Source organism: Amborella trichopoda, chromosome 5, assembly GCF_054954075.1.
Source record: "Amborella trichopoda isolate Santa Cruz 75 chromosome 5, AtrichopodaSantaCruz75HAP2 v2.0, whole genome shotgun sequence".
NCBI classification, from domain to species: domain Eukaryota; kingdom Viridiplantae; phylum Streptophyta; class Magnoliopsida; order Amborellales; family Amborellaceae; genus Amborella; species Amborella trichopoda.
The window spans coordinates 38,796,141-38,815,433 of NC_142340.1; the positions used below are offsets into that span (position 1 = coordinate 38,796,141).

The 19,293-nt window shown below is 36.0% G+C and overlaps 1 protein-coding gene across 2 annotated transcripts; it reads left to right on the forward strand.

The window, feature by feature from the left end:
* Positions 1–9,355: 9,355 nt before the first annotated feature.
* LOC18432994 (serine/threonine-protein phosphatase PP2A-1 catalytic subunit) lies at positions 9,356–18,727 on the forward strand. Of its 2 annotated transcripts, none has more exons than XR_016056214.1 (6): positions 9,356–9,961; positions 11,787–11,901; positions 15,935–16,043; positions 16,122–16,199; positions 17,313–17,685; positions 17,854–18,727. XR_016056214.1 is itself a non-coding variant. In XM_006843092.4 (6 exons), exons 1-6 carry the CDS (start codon positions 9,709–9,711, stop codon positions 18,025–18,027), a joined length of 921 nt encoding a protein of 306 aa, XP_006843155.1. In that variant the 5' UTR covers positions 9,356–9,708; the 3' UTR covers positions 18,028–18,727. The 2 variants fall into 2 exon arrangements, 1 of the variants encoding a protein (XP_006843155.1); XM_006843092.4 differs by having other exon boundaries at positions 17,494–17,685.
* The last annotated feature ends 566 nt before the right edge of the window (positions 18,728–19,293 follow it).

Here is a 19,293-nt window from a genome sequence, read left to right on the forward strand (position 1 = left end):
TTTTCACATGGATGAACAACTTTCCCATTAACAAAACATTATAAAGTGGTGGTGGAGTGGGAAAGTTCTTTCTAGGAGACATGTGACACCCAGTGTTTTCCAGTCTTCACTGGAAGCAGCTAAATCTTCCCCTCCACAATAACTAGCCACGTGTGTATACGTAGTACCTTGCTATCTTTTGAGGAGATCTCTTATTTAGATTGTTCTCATGTACCATTGAGTATTTTTGTGTACTATTCTCTTCTTTTCTCCTTTTTCCCTTTATTTTTTTTACTATTAATTCTCATGTGCCCTTTATTGTTTAGGGTTTGTTTGATTTCTAAAAGTCGCTTGTTACAATTTAAGAACCCTCTTAGATGCAGAAACAAGAATCCGAAAGTTGGATCCCATCAAGATCGTTTATTTATCTAGTTAGAAATAAAATAGTTGAGAGCCGAACCATAATACGAGAAATAAAACATGAAACATACATGTCACAAGAACACAAAGATTTATGTAGTTTACCCCAAGAGGGCTACATCCACGGGTACGACAAACTGAAATCTACTGTACCAATCAAAAGTTACATCATAGATTTGGGACATAAAGTTACATCTCTAAACATCGACAAAACCCAGTCAAGCAAATCCTTTTAGACCTGCTCTCCTGATTGGCACGATCTGCCGATCTCTCATTTTTATTCCATAACTAAACCATTGTCTAGGAGGAGACCCAGTCTAGCAAACTCTTTTAGACATGCGCTCCCGATTGGTACGATACTCCGATCTCTCATCTCTATTCCACAACTAAACCACTATCTAGGAATGGACCCATCTCTATTATACAGCCAAACCGTTGTCCAAGAAGAGACAATCCATAGCCAAACCGCTATCCAAGAAGAGACCATTGAGACCAATCGAGACTTTTTCTTATTAAAAGGAAAAACCACCCAAAATCTCCATAAGGATCGCTTCTCTACGAGAAACCAGTCACTTAATCTACATGAGGTACATCCATGGTGTTTCTCTAGCCTCTAAATTTACAAGAGGGACATCCATACTGTTTCTGTCCTTGTGAAGCTCTCTTCTCTCTAAAAGGAGGCATTGCCTTTGATGCAGACCTACAAGAAATCAGTGTCTCAATTTACAGGAGGCACATCCATAATGTTTCTCTCCATAGGAAGCTCTCTTCTTTTTAAGGGGTGGTCTTGCCTCTGATACAGAGGAAGAGAGTCTGCCACTGTCATTCAATTTTACCATTTATGGAGACAACAAAAGTATCCCTTGTCTTGTAGTAATATTTGCAAAATTACCAGTACTTAATGATGAAGATATTATAAAAAATAACTTTTTTAAAAAATATACCATAAAATTAGTAAATTCACCATTCATAACTCATTTTATCATTAACATTTCTAATTTGAAGGGTTGTAAACTTTAAATTATCCCTATATATAAAATTTAAAATAAACAAAAATGTCATTTAATAAAATTTTTTGTTAAATGTTAAGAAGGTAATATATTGATCACATACCATTTAATTTAAAGTAGAAAATTAGGATTTTCAAACAATTTAGATTTGTCACTTATCTCACACATGAAAGGAAGTCTTTTTTTTATGACCCATTATATAGAGAATTTTTTTAAAGGTTATTATTATTAATGAAAGTTAGCTTGATTAAAGATTAATTATTCAAGTCTTCGCTTTTATTCGCTCTTAAATCCCATGTAATAGTATACTTCCCTTACAACATAGAAGATCTATGCTTCCCCTATCATCCAGCTGTCCAATTTTGATCAAGCGAGCCACTCACTGTTTGATCTTAGATCGGATGCTTTAGAGCATTTTTTTAAAAAAAATTTATACAAATTGTATGAATATAAAATTTTGTACATGCCATATTCTCTTTGGGTCGCACCTATAATAGAGGATTGGACTCCCAAAATTTGGTTTGAAAATAATTTATAAAAAAATATTGAAAATTAAACGGTGTAGAGACGTGACATTGTGATTGGGGCAATCTTAGCCCTCCATTCAGAATGGACGGTTGGATATGGGGAAGTATATAAGTTTTGTGTTGTAGAAAAAATATAGAAAGCTTGCTCGTAATAGAAATCATATATACAAAATGTCATTTTGCTCATATCTATGAAAAAAAATAAAAAATAAAAAAGGCCTTATATTGCTCATATTCAAAATTCTTTCCTAAAATCAGCATAAATAATTCATAAATTAAATATCGCAATTAATAGATATTTAAATTTTGGAAGGTTTTATATTGCTTAATTTCAAATCTCCTTATTTTTTTTAGGTTGACACAAATTTTTTTTTTTGTTGCTAAAAGGTTCTCAAACCCTATATCCCATAGCAATCCCAGAATAAAAAACAAAATTAAACTAATTTTTTGATCGAGATAATTGTAAATTATTTTAATGACCAATATTTTTAAGGGAAAATATCCCATTATCCTCTATTTTTAACTTCTATATCTCATGAGACCCAATAATTAAAAATATTGCTTGTAAGCAAAAGATCTTCATCTTTTCTATCTTACAACCCCCTGGACCTCTTTGATCATATATTTTTTACCCAAACAAATACTAAAATGACACCCTATCTCAAAAACTCCATCTCTCTCTCTCTAAAACTTGAGAATAGCTTGGTCCACTAGCCCTGCCATTAGAGCCTCTTATAGCCCTAACGATTTATGGAACCCCTTTCAATTTGTTGTCAAATCTGGAATAGGCTAATGGGGCTCGCCTGAGAGGTCCCCAATGTCCATGGCTGTCGAGTTCAGTTTGTTGGGGAGAGCAAATCTTAAGTTCACCCTCCAATTCAGGCCTGCATCCGACGATTTCATGATCAGGAAGTCGGTTAGGTCCTTCCAGGGCAAGAATCCGGTGGATTTCAAGCAAAATGACAGGTTTTAGGTGGGGAACGGTGGCTTTCCGATGGAGGCAGAGAGTGACAAGGAGAAGGGGAACATCAGTTGTGTTTTCCTAATATTAAGGAGGTGGTTTCGGGGGTCAATTTTATGGTGAGGAGCAGATGGCTTTCAGGTGGAGGCAAAGAGTGACAAGGAGAAAGGGAACATCAGTTGTTGTTTTCCTAATATTAAGGAGATGGTTTTTGGGGACAATTTGATGGTGAGGAGCGAGTTCCTTTTGAGAAAACACACGGCATTAACGCTCAGATGGGGTGTAAATTTTCTAGCAAAAAGGGAGAGTTTCTAGGCTGGAAATGGGCTCCCTTACCTGACAGTAGATAAGATTATGTGGAGTCAATGAATGAGGAGAAGGGGAGGGCGAGGGAATATTGCGGCAGTTGATTTAGTTTTTCGGCGAGTGATTTGTCGGAAAGGAGGTGGAATTTGTGAGAGGCATGTGCTTTGTTATGAGGAGCGAGGTGAAAGATTTGAAGAGAGAGAATGGGGTGATGAGAGAATGGAGTTTTGAGAGAGAGAACGGAGTTTTAGAGAGAAAACCGAGTTTTGAGAGAGACACTAATGAGAGAGAGAGATAGAGTTTTAGACTGTCATTTTGGTGTTTGTTTGGGTAAAAACTTTTTGGTCAAAAGGTCAAAGGGGTTGTAAAATAGAAAAGATGAAGACATTTTGCTTACAAGTAATATTTTCAATTCTTGAATCACATGAGATATAGAAGTTAAAAATATGGGATATTTTTCCTATTTTTAATTGGTGCAAATTATTTTCAGACAATAAAATTTGTAATATAAAATTAAACAAGGAAGGTGTCATTGCACATTTCCAAATCTATTGTTTTGTATATCCACAAAAAAAAAATGTATTGTTTGTTAATGGCTTTAGTTACTTTACATAATAATCAAAACTTTAAAATTTAATTTGGATAGTTTACTTATTTTGAAATCTCTTATGTTAGATGAACACAAATGTATTAATAAAATTTCATAGGTAAAGAATTCAAAATTAAACGGTTGATGTACTAATCATAGTCCATTTACTTTAAAGTAGAAAATTAGGAGTTTCAATTTGTCATTTATCCCACATACAAAACAAGGTATTATTTTAAGGACACTCCATAAATAGAAAAATCTAAAATTGTCATTAAATCCACAAAAGTCAATGACCCTTATTGCATAATGGTCATACACACCTACCTCCCGAAGAAATTTAGTGCTTGCAATAACGATTTTTGTGACAAATGAGATTATTATTTGTGATTGTATATTGTGAGATCATTTATACTTAATTACTCCCGCCCATTAGATGTTAAATTGGATGGCTTAAGGTGCCACGACATTCAAGATAGTTTTTTTTTTTTACATTTGAGTTTTTGTTAATGACACTCAAAACTATGGGATTTGAAATCTGACAGACACCAATGATTGTGATCTCATTGTATTAAAAGTAAGGGAAATTATACAATGAGATCATTTACCTTTTATACAAGGTGGTCACAATTATGTATAACCATTGGATGTGAAATCTCATAGCTTGGGTGTGTCACAAAGTTCGAATATTTTTTTTTTGAAGTTTGAGTTTGGTCAATAGAATAAATGCAGCAATCTAATTCACATCCAATGGTCAAGATTAATTGTGACCACCTTGTACCAAAGATAAATGATCTCATTGTATGCTTTTCCTAAAATAAATGGTCTCTATATATATTTAAGAAAGTATAAAATGAGACAATTTATCTTTGGCACAAGGTGGTCTTGACCATTGAATGTGAAATTGGGTGGCTTTAATTGTTTCATTAACCAAGCTCGAACTTCAAAATAAATTTTCTAGAACTTTGTGACACATCCAAGCTATCAAATTTGACATCGGCTGGTTGTAAGTAATTGCGACTACCTTGTATCAAAGGCCAATGACAATACCGATACATTTTTCTTTATTATTTAGGTTAATGTATTAATTATTAGCTCTTAAATCCCAAGTTGCAAGGACCAAAAATGCAAGACTGAGATTTTCTTTTTCTTTTAATTTTTTTAAGTGCAAACCTTGTTTCCTACCGACTAGTATAAACATTACATCATATCCTATTTATTTCCTGTGTTCTTAAAAGCTCGAGAGAGAGAGAGAGAGAGAGACTATTGTCATGGTATTGCCTCTTGCAGTAAAAACAATAAAAGGAAGTAGATTTCATTTATTAAACTTAGCTGTTCTCGCCTGTTCCTTGTTGTTATTTGTCACTAATTTAAATATTCACATTGAGCCGGCTGACCAAAAAAAGAGGAACCATTCAACCCTCAATTCAAACTACCAATGCATATAAATTTGCTAGGTATTTCTTTTCTTTTTTGAAAATTACATATTTACGAGGTCATCAATGCTATTTATTTATTATTAAACAACCTGAAGGGCTTATGCCCATCCCTTTTTTTTTTTATAATGCTAATCCCAGTCTCTCCTATTGAAAAATGCAGTTTTGGCATAAAAAAACTTTCAAATTGATCATCTCTGCCTTAGCCATTATAGTTATGAAAAAAATTAGGATTTCAAGCACTTACAATTGCGTATATATAACACATTATCTAGGCTGTCCATTTCACCCTAAAATAAGTGTTCACAGATCCGAAAGATCTGTACTATTTTTTGAGTGTCAAATCTAAAAGTCAGAGTTTGAGATTGATCTTAGAGCCATTGTAAAGATTTCCGATGCCCAAGGTGCTTTCCACTTGACAATTCAATGTGAGGCTTTGTTTTGCTTTTTATAAACCTAGGCCTTATAGAAATTGCTTCCTTTATTTATAAAAGTGTTACATATAGTCTACAAGAAAAGTACACTAATTTTATTGGATTTCAAACATCTAAGATTCCTAATTTCCCGCTATCCAAACGGCCCTAACACTGTTAGCATGTCTACACTGGATTTTTATTAGCTTGACGATTAAGGGTTGGGAATTGCCGATTTGAGTTTTATTTAATGCATGGGTGATATAGGTTCTTACCCTATAACTCCCTGATTTTTACTTTTGGATGGGGTTCCTATGAGTCCCCGAACTTATATGTGCATATACGCCCTCCCTCTAAATTCCTTAAAAATAGATTTTGAGTGTAAATTTTGAACAGTTTCTTGATCTATGGCATGGAGATCTTGAATATGAAGAAAAAAACAAAACAAAATTCTACATTGCAAAATTGTTTTTTTTCAATTTTTTTTACACCATATATTTTGGGTGCCCTTTCCTAAACATCCTATCTTAAGATGGACTTTGGATGTCATGGCACTGCCCCTAACTCATATAATGTTTCTACTCATTATTTTCCCTCAAATTTTTCCTTATTCAGGCCATTTAGGCAAGTACAATATTTAGATAAGTACAATGTGGGGGTGATTCTAAGTTTTAAAACAATATATAAAGAGACCACTTATTTTTAGCATAAGGTGGCCACAATCACTCGTCTTCTAAATTTCCAATCAGGTGGTTGTGACTTGTGAGTGCGTCATTGAGTACATTTAAAATATAAAAATAATTTTATTGAATTTTGTGATACATCACAAGATATCCCATCCAATTTGACATCTTGTAACTAAGAGTAATTGTGACCTTTTTGTAAGAACCATAACTGATTTAATAATATACTATTTCTTCATTTGGTATAAAAAGAAAAGGACCCAGTTTTCATGAGTCCCCCGACTCATACTATTTTCATGCGGGCTACCTCTAACACTTATTTTTTATATAGATTTTGGATCCAAATTTGTCGAGATCCATGATCTATATTAGATGATCATGAATAATAAAAATAACATGAAATAAAATAAAATTTTAAGTGTTTTTTTCCTATCCATTGGATAGGAATCTATAATTGTAGATAAAACGTTTGTGAGTTAGTAACTTAGCGGGCTAGTGAGTCTGCTGACTCACAAAACAGTTTTCCAAACGAAAATGTCCTAAGCTCCCACCACCACCGTCTAACCGTGCTCATAAAATCGAAAATTAGCACTCTCAATCACTGTAGCCTATTTAGCCTATCAATTACTTATAAATTTAAGAAAAGTAAAACTCTAGAACTTTTACAGTACCGGAAAAGTGATTGGGCGGGGTAAATTGGGATTGGCAAATCGGGTCAGCGCTAGGGTGCTGGACTTGGCACGCACGGTCTCGGTCCAAATACTTGGATCCAACGATATTATATGAGTATGAAATATAAAATTGAACAAGTTAACCAATATCAATAATAAATTATAAAATACATAGGAGAAGTATTTTTTTATTTCTATACTTGGTCCCGACTTGCCAGGTCCAAATGGCATGGACCTGACCCAGTTCTAGGCTCAAATTAGACATAGGACCGGGACTTGACTAGTCCCATTGCTGACCTGGACCTAACTGGGGACCCAATGGGTAGACCCAATCCAAGTCTGGGTATAGATCCAAAAATTGGATCCGACGGATCAAGTTCATGTCCAAATCTTACACCCCGAACACTATTTGTGTCCAATAATATTTTTTAAGTCTCAATATGTGAAATATATTCCAATATACGTAAATACATAGATATTTTAATTTTTGGATTGGGTCTAAATCTGGTCCAAGTCCCTTATCATTTTTCATGTCTGGGTCTAGACCCGACCCGTTGCCACCCCAATCCCGAACCGGAAACGCCCCCCTCTCTCCAAAAGCGGCGACACACAAAGTCTAATCCTATGGGCGCAACCTAACTTGGTTTAGCCACCCCACCCTAGTTGTAGTCGTAGTTTTCTAGACACTTGGAGATTGGATTTATTAAAGAAAAGACAAAGAACAATCAAATACAATCTCAATATGTTTGAAAAGAATCCACAATCCGTGTTATTTGACAATGTAAACATCAAGACCATCCAAGTTCCTCATTGCTTCCCAATAGAAGCTTTTCATTTTGAGCGCTTATGGCATGTCTCTGTAGGAGCATACTGTATAATAACTCCCTCGAGCAAAATAGCTATTTGGAAAAAATTTTTGATTCGAAAGTTTGAGTCCACTTGAGTATCATTAGGGATTATTCTCAAGAAAAAATAGAGTTAGAGTTAATGAACAGGTATTTCTTTCCCCCAAAAAATTGGATAGTTCCAAATCAATCTTGGGATGTGGCAATTTTTACGCACATAGAGAGTGCGAGTTAGTTCTTTGAGGTTGGTTGGGTTATCGAAATTACTTCTCGAAATTTGAATGCAAAAGATCTTCCGAGCTTGAGTTTGTCTGATAGAGCAAATGGATAGAATGCTCATGCGAGAGCATGAAATCTTTTCAAAGTTTCCAAGTATTTTTTTACTTTCGAACAAAATTTTATGAAATTTTTTTCATACGGAAGAACTCACCCGTGTTAGAAGGTAGATACTTTTTTCACACGAATTGGTCCTTTGGTATGAAAAAACTTCCGCGTAAAAAGTTTTCCATATGAACCAAATGTAAAACATTCGCTAATGTTCTAAGGGTGAGGTTTGTATGAAGTGCCCACCTTCTACCGTGCAAGTAAGGAGCATCTCTAAATTTTGTTTGAGGACATAGTTCTAGTGCCATAAATTTTACGATAACTTGAAAAATCCATGCACAACCTTAATTATCAAATTTAGAATTTCAAATCTTGAAATAGATAGGGTAGATAGCTTGTTACAAGATGTATTATTTTTTTAATGTTTCAAATTCTGTTTTTTTTTGCATCTATACTTATTAAGGTCAAGATGATGGATTGGAAGGTTTTTCAACTTTCAAATACTCTTTTTTACTAAAATTTTAATGTATAACTTTAAGACATTTTTTTATATAAGGTTGCAACCTTAAAACGTAGAATCAAAGATGCACCTGAAAAATCCATCATAAAAAGCTGTTTGGATGTTGGAAAACCCTCTAATTGATCATCTCGACATCAAATTGTATGAATATGAAAACAAAAAAAGATTTTGAGTCCTCAAAATAGTGTATCTTGCAACACATTATCTGAACCGTTCATTTTCAAAATTTTCATATATTTTTAGACCTACTTGATTTGAACCATTTTTAGAGTTTAAAAGTTTATAATTAGAGTTGAACATAGATTTTCAAGCCATCTTAAGAATTTTATATATCAAAATTATATTTATGATAAAATTTAGAAGTGCACATCAATTGGATTGTTTAAGGTCTCAACCTATGCAAACCACACCAAATACACTGTTGCGACCTATTCCGGTTAAAGTTTTGAGGTAGGCTCTAATTTGATTGTTTAGAGCCTAGGCTCTATATAAACTTTTCCCCCTCTCTAAAAGGGTTGTTCCGAGCGAACTGTCAATTTTAAAAGAGCGGGACATTTCGGGCATATGCAGGAAAAGGAGGAGTGATTTCGATATTTTTTGCAAAAGACGGAGGTCATTTCCGTCACGTTCGCTACTTTGTAATATATGTTTTCTCCGATTGTAAGAATGGAGCTGCCGGGTTAGAGAGAGAGAGAGTGTGTTTAGAGAGAGAAAGCGGACACCGAGAGAGAGAGAGAGAGAGGCCCCAAATGCTTCGGCGCCAGGAACGAGTCCAGCAAACAGGACCCCTCCTCCTCCCCTCAAACATTCCCTGCAACTCGAGGAAGCCCTAAATCGCGATGGCCCCTCCCCCCTAAAGAAAAAACCCTAGATTTTCATCTTCTCTCTCCCCGTTTTTCTCTCAGATCGGATCGTCATCAAGTCAATTAGGGTTTCCTGGCTTTCTTGAGAGAGAGAGGAATAGCTATTGGAATCTGTGAAAAGAGAGGGAGAGAGGGAGGTGTGAGGGTGGGGAGGAGAGAGAAAGATGCCTTCTCACGCAGATCTGGACCGTCAGATCGAGCATCTAATGGAGTGCAAGTTCTTGCCTGAATCTGAGGTGAAGGCGCTTTGTGAGCAGGCTAGGGCGATTTTAATGGAGGAGTGGAATGTTCAGCCCGTGAAGTGCCCTGTAACTGTATGCGGAGATATCCATGGACAGTTTCACGATCTCATCGAGCTCTTTCGAATTGGTGGAAAGGCTCCGGATACAAATTACCTTTTTATGGGAGATTACGTAGGTTGGTGACAATCCCTAATATCTCTGTCTCATCTTCCCTTAATCTCTCGCTCTGTTTTAATTTCATTTGATCTCTCTCTTATCTCGCTTTATCTCATATTAGTTTTCTATTTTTAATTTAGTTTTCTTTCCTGAATTTATGAGATTTGAGCCATGAACATTGGTGTGTTATGTGCAGATTCATTTTTATTGTATTTTTATTGATTTGTTTGATACTATCTATGATTGCTTATTGTTGTATCCAGATGATTGAGATTGATTTGGATGGATTGTTCTCTCCTAGATCTTTATTTATTTATTATAACTCTGTTCAGTTATATTCTGGTGATACCTTACCTTTACGTTCCATTTTTTTACCGTCTTTTCCTTTTATTGAGTGTAACTTGGATGATTGTGATATCTAGATGTGGAAAAGGTGAAAAGTTCGATATTCATTTAATTGATCACTTAGTTTTGATGCGGGTTTCATTTCTCCCTATTTTCCTTTCTCTCCTTACATGAAATGGCTATCTTTCACAATAATAAAAAAAGAAGTGACAATTTCTTCCAATTTGTTTTTTAAGTTTCATTTGCCAATGACGAAAAGATTTATATATAGTTTCAAGATCATTTATTCACTGGCATATGGCTTTCTCTCATGTTTATGGTTTTATGTGGATTTTTTTGCATATTTATGCTTTCATGTGATATGTTTCTGGTTTTCGTATACATTGATGTTGAGGATCTTAGTGCATCATTGGTGATTGTATATAAGCATGCATTTTAAGCCAAAGGGGTAAGTTTTGAAAATTCATGCTTATTTAGGGGACATTTGGACACAGATTATAGATTTTCAATTCCTCGAACCAAATTAAGGTTGCTTTTGATATTGAAGTTTGGGAATTTATCTTTCACTCTTTTTAAGGTTACATGGTTTCTTGGGAGGATGCTAATAGCATTTGTGAAACATTGCATACATGTACATGTTTGTTAATTAATTGGTTCCGTGAAATGTGAATCAACGGCCTGTGAAATATGCTATTAATCTTGAATAATTTGTGGCAGGCCTGCTAGCATTAACTTGCAAAAACTAAAATGACTAAACTCATCAAATCATTAGTAGGGGCTAAAAAGTGGAACTACAAAAGAGTAGTAGCCTTGAGTTCAGTTATAAATAATCAAATTACTCAGAGTAAGTTTGCTACAGTGCATTAGAGAGGGGGGAAAATATGTATTGGTTGATATGCTGATAAAGTAATAAGTGGTAGTTTGATTTGGAGTTCTGTAACATGCATCTTTCTCAATCTCTAACATGTACCTTTAGTGCTGTCTTACCTTATAACTTTGTGGTATTTGAGGAAACATGGAAATTTGTGTGCATGGAGTCTTATGTGCTATGTCTTTTCTATTTTTGATAGTTATACATGTACCTGCTTTCAGCTTCTATCTTGAATACTATCTTAAGTAGATTGCTTTCTATCATACATAGTGAGGCTGATTCTTGGAAAAATTTGTGGTCTTTAAAGCATAATGCGGTAGCTTGGTTTTTTTATTAGATTCTAAAATCTTGGTCTGTAGGCTCAATTTGCAAAGATAAAGAGAATATTACATGTACATCAAATTTGAAGACATTTAGTTAAGAATCAAATTTTAATTTCACCAGTTATTATTTTGGCATTTGCATTTTGCCTTGATATTATGTGTCATGAACACTGCATATCCATTTAACCAACTTCAAGATTTGATTGAAAACCCTGCTATGTTATATCTCGCCAAATTGGTTTTTGTGTTGATCCTATGAGATATTTACTTTATGAGATATTTACTTTTTTTTTTTGTTAACGCAGATCGTGGATATTATTCTGTTGAGACGGTGACATTATTGGTAGCCTTAAAAGTTCGCTATAGAGATAGAATTACGATCTTGCGTGGAAATCACGAGAGTCGTCAGATTACCCAAGTGTAAGATTCTATGCTTTTTTTTACCCTTGTTTTCCTGTGATTTCTTGCATCATTCGAGTTGGACGCACATGTGCTTGATGTGACATTTAGCTACTGTAAGTTGGGTAAAAAATGTTTCTTTCTACTTGTTAGGCACATTTTCATTTCTTACTTCTAGAGTGCTTGTTGATCGCATAAAAAGTTATCGTATGTTGGGTGCTAATATGATGAAGGATTAAGTCACAAGTTTATATGTTATTAGAAGTTGTAATATAGTGGTTAAATACTTTGCAATATGATGAAGAATTAAGTAGCAACCTTGTATATTATTCTTTTCTTTTCTCTATATGAGCTGGGGGAATTGTCCTAAGCAGACTAACATATGCATACTAGTTATCTATCTTCATTCTTTTGCATTTTGAAATGTACATCTGCTATCTCCTCTTTCATAAGCGGCTTGTACAATTGAATGGAAGATTTCTTTTGGAAGCGTTACCACCAGGATGAGTTTTGATGGACCACTTGTTTCTCAGTTAGTGGCTTTCTTAGAGTACTTTTACGAAGAAATAAGGAAAATGAGTTCCTTATTAATGTTATGAATTGCGGTATTTAACGGCATTCTTGAAATAAACTGTTTCTACAATTGGGGCTCATAGTTATCAAATGTGGCTGCATAATGCGTTCTGCGGTCATCGTCACATTCCGCCACCCATATATGCGATGCATCAGCTGCATTTGCCCGCAATGGCTGCATCGCCCATGGGCAAGGGTCTTTCCACGAGCAAGGCCAAAACTATAATTCCCCCCACCCCTAGAAAAGGGGGGAAAGGGTGTTCGGATTTTTTTCTTTTATGAGTTTTAGGGGGGGGCGGGGGGGGGGGGGGGTGGCTTGGTATAACACTGCCCAAAACCCCTAGAATCATGCAAGCATGGTTCTAAGGGGTTTGAAAAAAAAAGAAAAAGAAAAAAAAAAAAAGAGAAACAAAAAAGTTTGTGCTTCCAAAATTCTAGAAAAACATTTGAGGTTTGTTCTGTTTGATATTGTTTTGGGCTTCATTTTTTAAGTTTTCTAGTATAGAGTCAACAAGTATTTGAAGGATTCAAGGCCTTGGAGATTTAAATCCAACGAATTTTCTTTTGATTTGGGGTTTGTAATTTATGTTTAAGTTGTAGCTATGAGGTTGTGGTCGTAAACTTGTGATGCTGAAGTATTTTCGGTCTTTGGATGTTATGTTAAATTGTTAATTGTTGCTAATATTTGGATTGTATGGATTAGTTTATATTACCTCAGATGTAAGACTGTAGAATGTAGACTATGTTACAATTTATCAGAATATCAGTCTATCAGGCAACTCGATCAGCTAATATGTTAGGGAGAAGTACTAAACTAAATTTCCTACTATAACATAAACCACACATTTGTGTTTTTCTATACATTCTCATATTTTTATGATTTTTTTTTAATTTATTAACTATATCACCGTATGTGCCCGCCTCAGTACCACATCCCACATCGAATCCCCAAATGCATTGAGTCCACATCTCACATTAATAACACTGTTGGGGCTTACTGATGAGTAGGCTGCGGTGGACTGGAGATTTGACTTAAGTGAAAATATTTAACTCATGAAGTGAAAATATTTAACTTATGCAGTGAACATTGATGGAAGTAGTAAGAAGAGACACGGTGACTTATGGTCTGATTGAGGGTGTGGCCCTTGATAGAGCAGAATGGCGGAACAAGATTCGCATAGCCGATTGCAAATAGTTGGGGTAGGGCATGGATGATGATGATGGTGATGATTTCAAACTGAATATTAATCAACGACATATAAGCAGTTGTATTACAATTGGTGCATGTGACAAATCTGTTTGTTTCTTAAATTGAAAATACATCGCAAAAAGAGAAACACGATATAGTAAAATCAGTAGACTGCAAGGAAGCATTAGAGCATGTCCTATGGTGCAAAGATACAGAAAGGATTAACTTGAGAGATAGATGGATGTGATCATGTGATGAATGGGTAGTCAAAAAATGTGAGCATAGGGTATTCAAGGGAAATGATTTACTTGCTGGGTTCATTACGAGGGACATTACGAGGGACACTTCTTTATTTACTTGTGTCACTTCTTGATTTAAATCAAATATGCTCAACATTTTCCCGGAAGGGTTCATTACGAGGGACACACTTTGCATTTTGGAGTCCCTTTACCACCTAGGGATGAAGAACTGGAAATTAATCCCATTCAAGAGGGTTTTGGCTGCAAAGTTCATGGTGTTCAAGATAGTGGTTCATTGCCCATAAAACTGTATAAAGTTGTTCCTTCTTTGATTATGGGATGTTTGGGATTACTGATCATTTTAAACTTGTTTATATGGGTGCTGGCCCACAAATCTACCCCCTGAATGCATTTGTTTGGTTGGTGGTAATGATAGGTATTGATTTGTAGCATAGATGTTTCCGAAATCCCAATTTTGTATGTGATGTGTACACTTGCGGAAGAGAAGTGGAACACTTTTTAGTCTTCTGCAAGTTTTTCTAAGGCATTTAGGATATTTCATATGTATCTTTGGGATGAAGCAGGTGTCGTTCCTTGCTAATCTGCTACCTAGAAAGTGGATTATGGTGTTTGCCCTTTCAGTTCTCACTTTTCTGCTGAGAATCGGGAGAGATGATAACAGAATTTTTTTTGGATATCAGGACTGAGTATACATGGCGGTTGAGCGGATGAAACTGAGCAACATACAAGTTTTCTCTAGAGTGGAGTTAAAGGGGTTATTGTTAAGAGGGCCTTTCAAGAATGGGCCATAAACTGGCACGATGCATGTATGGACATGGGAGATGTTTAAATGTCCCATTAAAGGGTATTTTGTCTCAATTTCTTGGCAGGATTTCCCTAAGTAATTCTCCTAAAGGTATTTGGGAACAAATTTCAGACAAGTTTGGGACGTTTGGATGCTATCTGCAAGTTCATTTGGAATAGAAGCTGCGAGTATAGACCTCTTTAGAAGGTTTAGCATCTTTATCCACTCTTTCTTGATCATAGATGTTAATATCCAAGGGCCAGCAGGACGACAAATATAGGCCCATTTTTTACTGGAGATCCATGAACTTGCCTTTTCTTTGGTTGTTTCCTTCCAGCATATGCATAGGAAGTTAATGTAGTAACCGATACTTTGGCATGTCATGGGTCCTCTGGGGTTGGATTTTATCGTGAGACCCCTGACTCCTTTAAGAATCTTATGCACTACACTGCCCAATCTAAAAATTTTAGGCATTGGTTTCGATTGGTCATGATCACTTAAGGCCCGACCGAACACCACTTTGGAACACCTGAAATGGACGGCCTGTGGGTATTCACTGCATTTTCTGTTACCTCAAAAGAACCATTTTCTAGGTATTTTTTGCAATATCATTTGAAGATCTTTTTCCTCATATTCAAGAGTGCGTGCGTGCAAAACTTGGGCCTGCATAAATGCCTCTAAGCCCCTCTAAAACTTGGGAACAAAGCACACTGCAGCAGTATGCCCAAGGGTGGACAGTTTGGCTCTTGTGTTATAAGCTTTCTATTGTGTAATATGGTTAAGTACTTCAGTATTGCTACTCTTTAGTTACAGATGTAATATTCAAACCCCTCACGTTCCAATTCCAATCAACACGTTACTGACTGAACCTTGATAATTTTTGTATTGGATTGTTGTCTTGTAACAGTCAATTCCTATGTGTTTCCTGTTGTTAGCTATCGCCCTTGCTTTCTTCTTAGGTATGCTTTTTGTTAAGTGCCTGAGTTTAGCACTGCTAATTGTAATTGCTTACTCATTTATTTAAGAAAGTAGTCTAGATGTTGACTGTTCTTTTTTTTTTGAAGAGAATTAGTGTTCTTTTTGTTACAAAGTTGGATGTGATTATGAGTCGTCTGTATTATTTACTACTTATTCCTGATATAGGAATCCCTCGTTTTTATGTTTTTTTTACACCTTTCATTGCTTTGCTGAAAGCACATAATTTCTGTTGGTTGTTCAGGCTTCTAATCTTTTGTCTTTCATTTCCAGGTACGGGTTCTATGATGAATGCCTAAGAAAATATGGAAATGCGAATGTCTGGAAGTATTTTACTGACCTTTTCGACTATTTGCCCCTCACGGCCCTTATTGAGAGTCAGGTCTGATGATGTTTGTTTTGACTTTGTATGTTCATGTTTTCTCAGACTAGAATATTGAATATTCTCTTCTGTATGCAGGTCTTCTGTTTGCATGGTGGCCTCTCCCCATCTTTGGATACATTAGAGAACATTCGTGCATTGGATCGTATACAAGAAGTAAGCATCCAGCGTTACGTTGTAGTCTGTCTATGGTATGGACATGCATTGGTAAATAAAAAGCTTGAGAAGTGTCACCAAAGAAATTGGACACCAGAGAGACTCGATGTCAATCCCATCCGGAATTTTATCATGATTTATTCACGGCCTCTCTTACACTAAGTGCAAATTGCTCCATTTCAATATGTATTTTCATCTTAGAATACAGACACCTAGATTTCTAGTGGACTTTGGAGTCTCTTCGATCTCCAGTTGAAGGTTTCCATATTTTTGTTCACTTGTAATCCGGCAAGTTCAGTTGTACCTTTCCTTTAGAGCGGCTGAGGAGAAGTACAAGGTGTTTAAAGACATCAAGCCACTCTTTACCTAGTAACAAGGATAGATGAAACAACTTTGCATAATGACCTGTGATGCACCTAAGAAAAAAAGAAAAAGACCGATGATTCCTGTTGTTGAAAATGGGTGTCATATACCTTTCCTCTCCCTTTGAAAGCTGTGTAGAGTTGGTAAATTGATTTTTGATTGCCGACTCATTTAACTTTGTACATATTTTAAGTTCCACAAATTACTACTACAAATGTAAAAGCGAAGTTTCTTAGGTTCCTCTTTCTTAATCTCAATGTACCAGTTTCTTTTTCTTTTTCTGGCTTTTTTCAACTTTGATCTGTATAGTTTATCATAATGTTGTCTTTTAGCAGTCTATATGAGCAGTATCCCAAATTTTACATGGACGCTCCTTAGTTGTAAGAAGTGATCGCTGTGAAAATTTTCTACCTGTTTAATCTTTCCGGGGTTTTGGTGCTGGATGGTACAGTGTTGTATGTAAGATGTACAATTTTATATTTTAGACCAAAATTTGGCTGATCTGAAGCTTTTTAAGTTGTTTTTATTAGAAAATGTGCATGTGAATTTCAAAATTATAAACTGCAGCTAAATTTCAAGGAATCCATTCCTTTATTGGAGAGTGGTATAAAATTGATACCCCGGTTTCTGTCCTCCAGTTCTAAATGAACCATAACTATGGAGAGTATTAGTTTCATTGGAAAGATATACCATTTCTTTTAGTAATGAACCATAACTTTTTAGAGATTATGAATCAACATTTGCTCTCAGGAGTCTGCACAACTGGAAATGTTGCAACTAGGAGAAAATGGAGATAGAAGAATGAAAAGAGATGGGAAAGAGAGATTAACTGAAAGTTTGGTTTGGTTTCGAGAGATTAACTGAAAGTTTAGTTTGGTTTTTAAGTATTTGAATCCTGTTTTTTGGGTTCTAATGTCCAATGGCCACGCAGGTTCCACATGAAGGGCCTATGTGCGATCTTCTATGGTCTGATCCAGATGATCGATGTGGATGGGGTATCTCCCCCAGAGGAGCTGGCTACACATTTGGGCAGGACATTGCCGCCCAGTTCAACCACACAAATGGCCTCACCCTTGTTGCAAGAGCACATCAGCTTGTCATGGAAGGCTTCAATTGGTGCCAGGTAAGAGAGAGAGAGAGAGAGAGAGAGAGAGCATTCTGTTATTTTTTGGTAGTTCTAGGCGGTTGTGGAAATAATATCTGCAACTTTCCTTAAAAAAAAGCAAAAATGGGTGCAATCTTCCTTCAGTAATGCCATAGTTTTCTCAGCCTTTTACTCTCTTTGTGGCAGGACAAGAATGTGGTTACCGTGTTTAGTGCCCCGAACTACTGCTATCGCTGTGGGAACATGGCGGCAATAATGGAGGTTGGAGAGAGCATGGAACAAAGATTCCTTCAATTTGACCCCGCTCCAAGGCAGATCGAGCCCGACACAACTCGCAAGACCCCCGACTATTTTTTGTGATCCCCTACATCTTTCTGTCTCTATCTCTCTCTATTCGTGCTTTCCACGAGTCACATTCCTACTGTGCTTGTGTAGATGTGTCTTAGCATAGAGAGGAGTTATGATGGTGAGGGAGTCATTCTTTTGTTTGGAGTTGTGCTGCTCTTCTTTCTGCTGCTTCTGTTGTTTACTAAGTAAAGGAAGAAAACTCTCAGAGAGCCTTTATTGTGAAGAGGAAGCAGCAATAACAGACCCATTTCTCTCTTCCCCTGTGTCACCACTGAATAGAAGCTCTGCTCAAGATGGTCACGTTACCGATAAATGAGCTGGTAGTGAGAAACCACAAGCAAAGAGTTTCTTGGTGTTGTTCTTCTGTGTGGTTTATTGCACGGGATTGAAAAACACTATTTTGAGAGGCAAATAATAGTGTTTAGGGGTTCTATTGAGCTTTAGCCTCTTTGTCAAGTTTTTTTGTTTTTTTTTGTATGTATGAAAGGAGAACCCCGCTAGAGAGAGCGAGGAGAGTATTGTCGGGCTGCAGCTCGTGGCCGGGGCCTGACACTGAGTATGCTTTTGTATTAGGTTGTTTGCTTTTTGGGGTTTGTGATAATTCTTTGTTTTTCATTTTCTTTTTCATTGGGTGAGTTTGTTTCATTCTCTCTTATAGATTTATGATTGTAGACTCAGCTTTTTATCATGAACAGTGATGGTGCTTTGGCCATTTAAGACTCTACAAATGAAGCCTGTGCAATACAAAGGACACTGCTTATGTGAACACATGATTTGTGTTCCAGAGGGATTGTTTCTGGTCAAAGAAGAAATGAATTGTTCTATTGTCATGGAGGCTTTGAGAATCGAGCATGAAAGAAACTCTAGGTGAGAAAGGGTATCAATTTGTTGCCGCTTTTCTATGAAAATTCACTGTTTGAATTCGTCTGACCATTCAAGGGAAAGAAAGTTCATAGAGAAAAGGTATTGTCGTGGGAGGCAATTGCACTGTGACCTAGCTCGAGTGGTTTGCAGCTAATGTCAGGCAATGCTACATCATGTGCCGTGGGTCGTCATGCACGTAGCCGTTTATCATTAAAATATAAGAAATTTATAGAAATATATGACATGTGAACCATTTGACATTTTACTCTAGGCGTATTCTGAATTATGATACATTTCAAAACCTATTTTGATGTATCATTTGATGGGCTATTTGAAATTTAATTGAAACAATGGTGGGAATTTGACTTTAGATCAAAAGATATGGGCGAGATGTTAAATGGTTCAAACTATAGG

What these genes read in the sequence shown, in the direction of transcription:
- LOC18432994 (XM_006843092.4), top strand. Translation starts at nt 9,709, where the DNA reads ATGCCTTCTCACGCAGATCTGGACCGTCAGATCGAGCATCTAATGGAG. An exon ending in AGTCGTCAGATTACCCAAGT is followed by an intron (nt 11,902 to 15,934) that starts GTAAGATTCTAT and finishes TTTCATTTCCAG; the next exon opens with GTACGGGTTCTATGATGAAT. An exon ending in AAGGCTTCAATTGGTGCCAG is followed by an intron (nt 17,686 to 17,853) that starts GTAAGAGAGAGA and finishes TCTTTGTGGCAG; the next exon opens with GACAAGAATGTGGTTACCGT.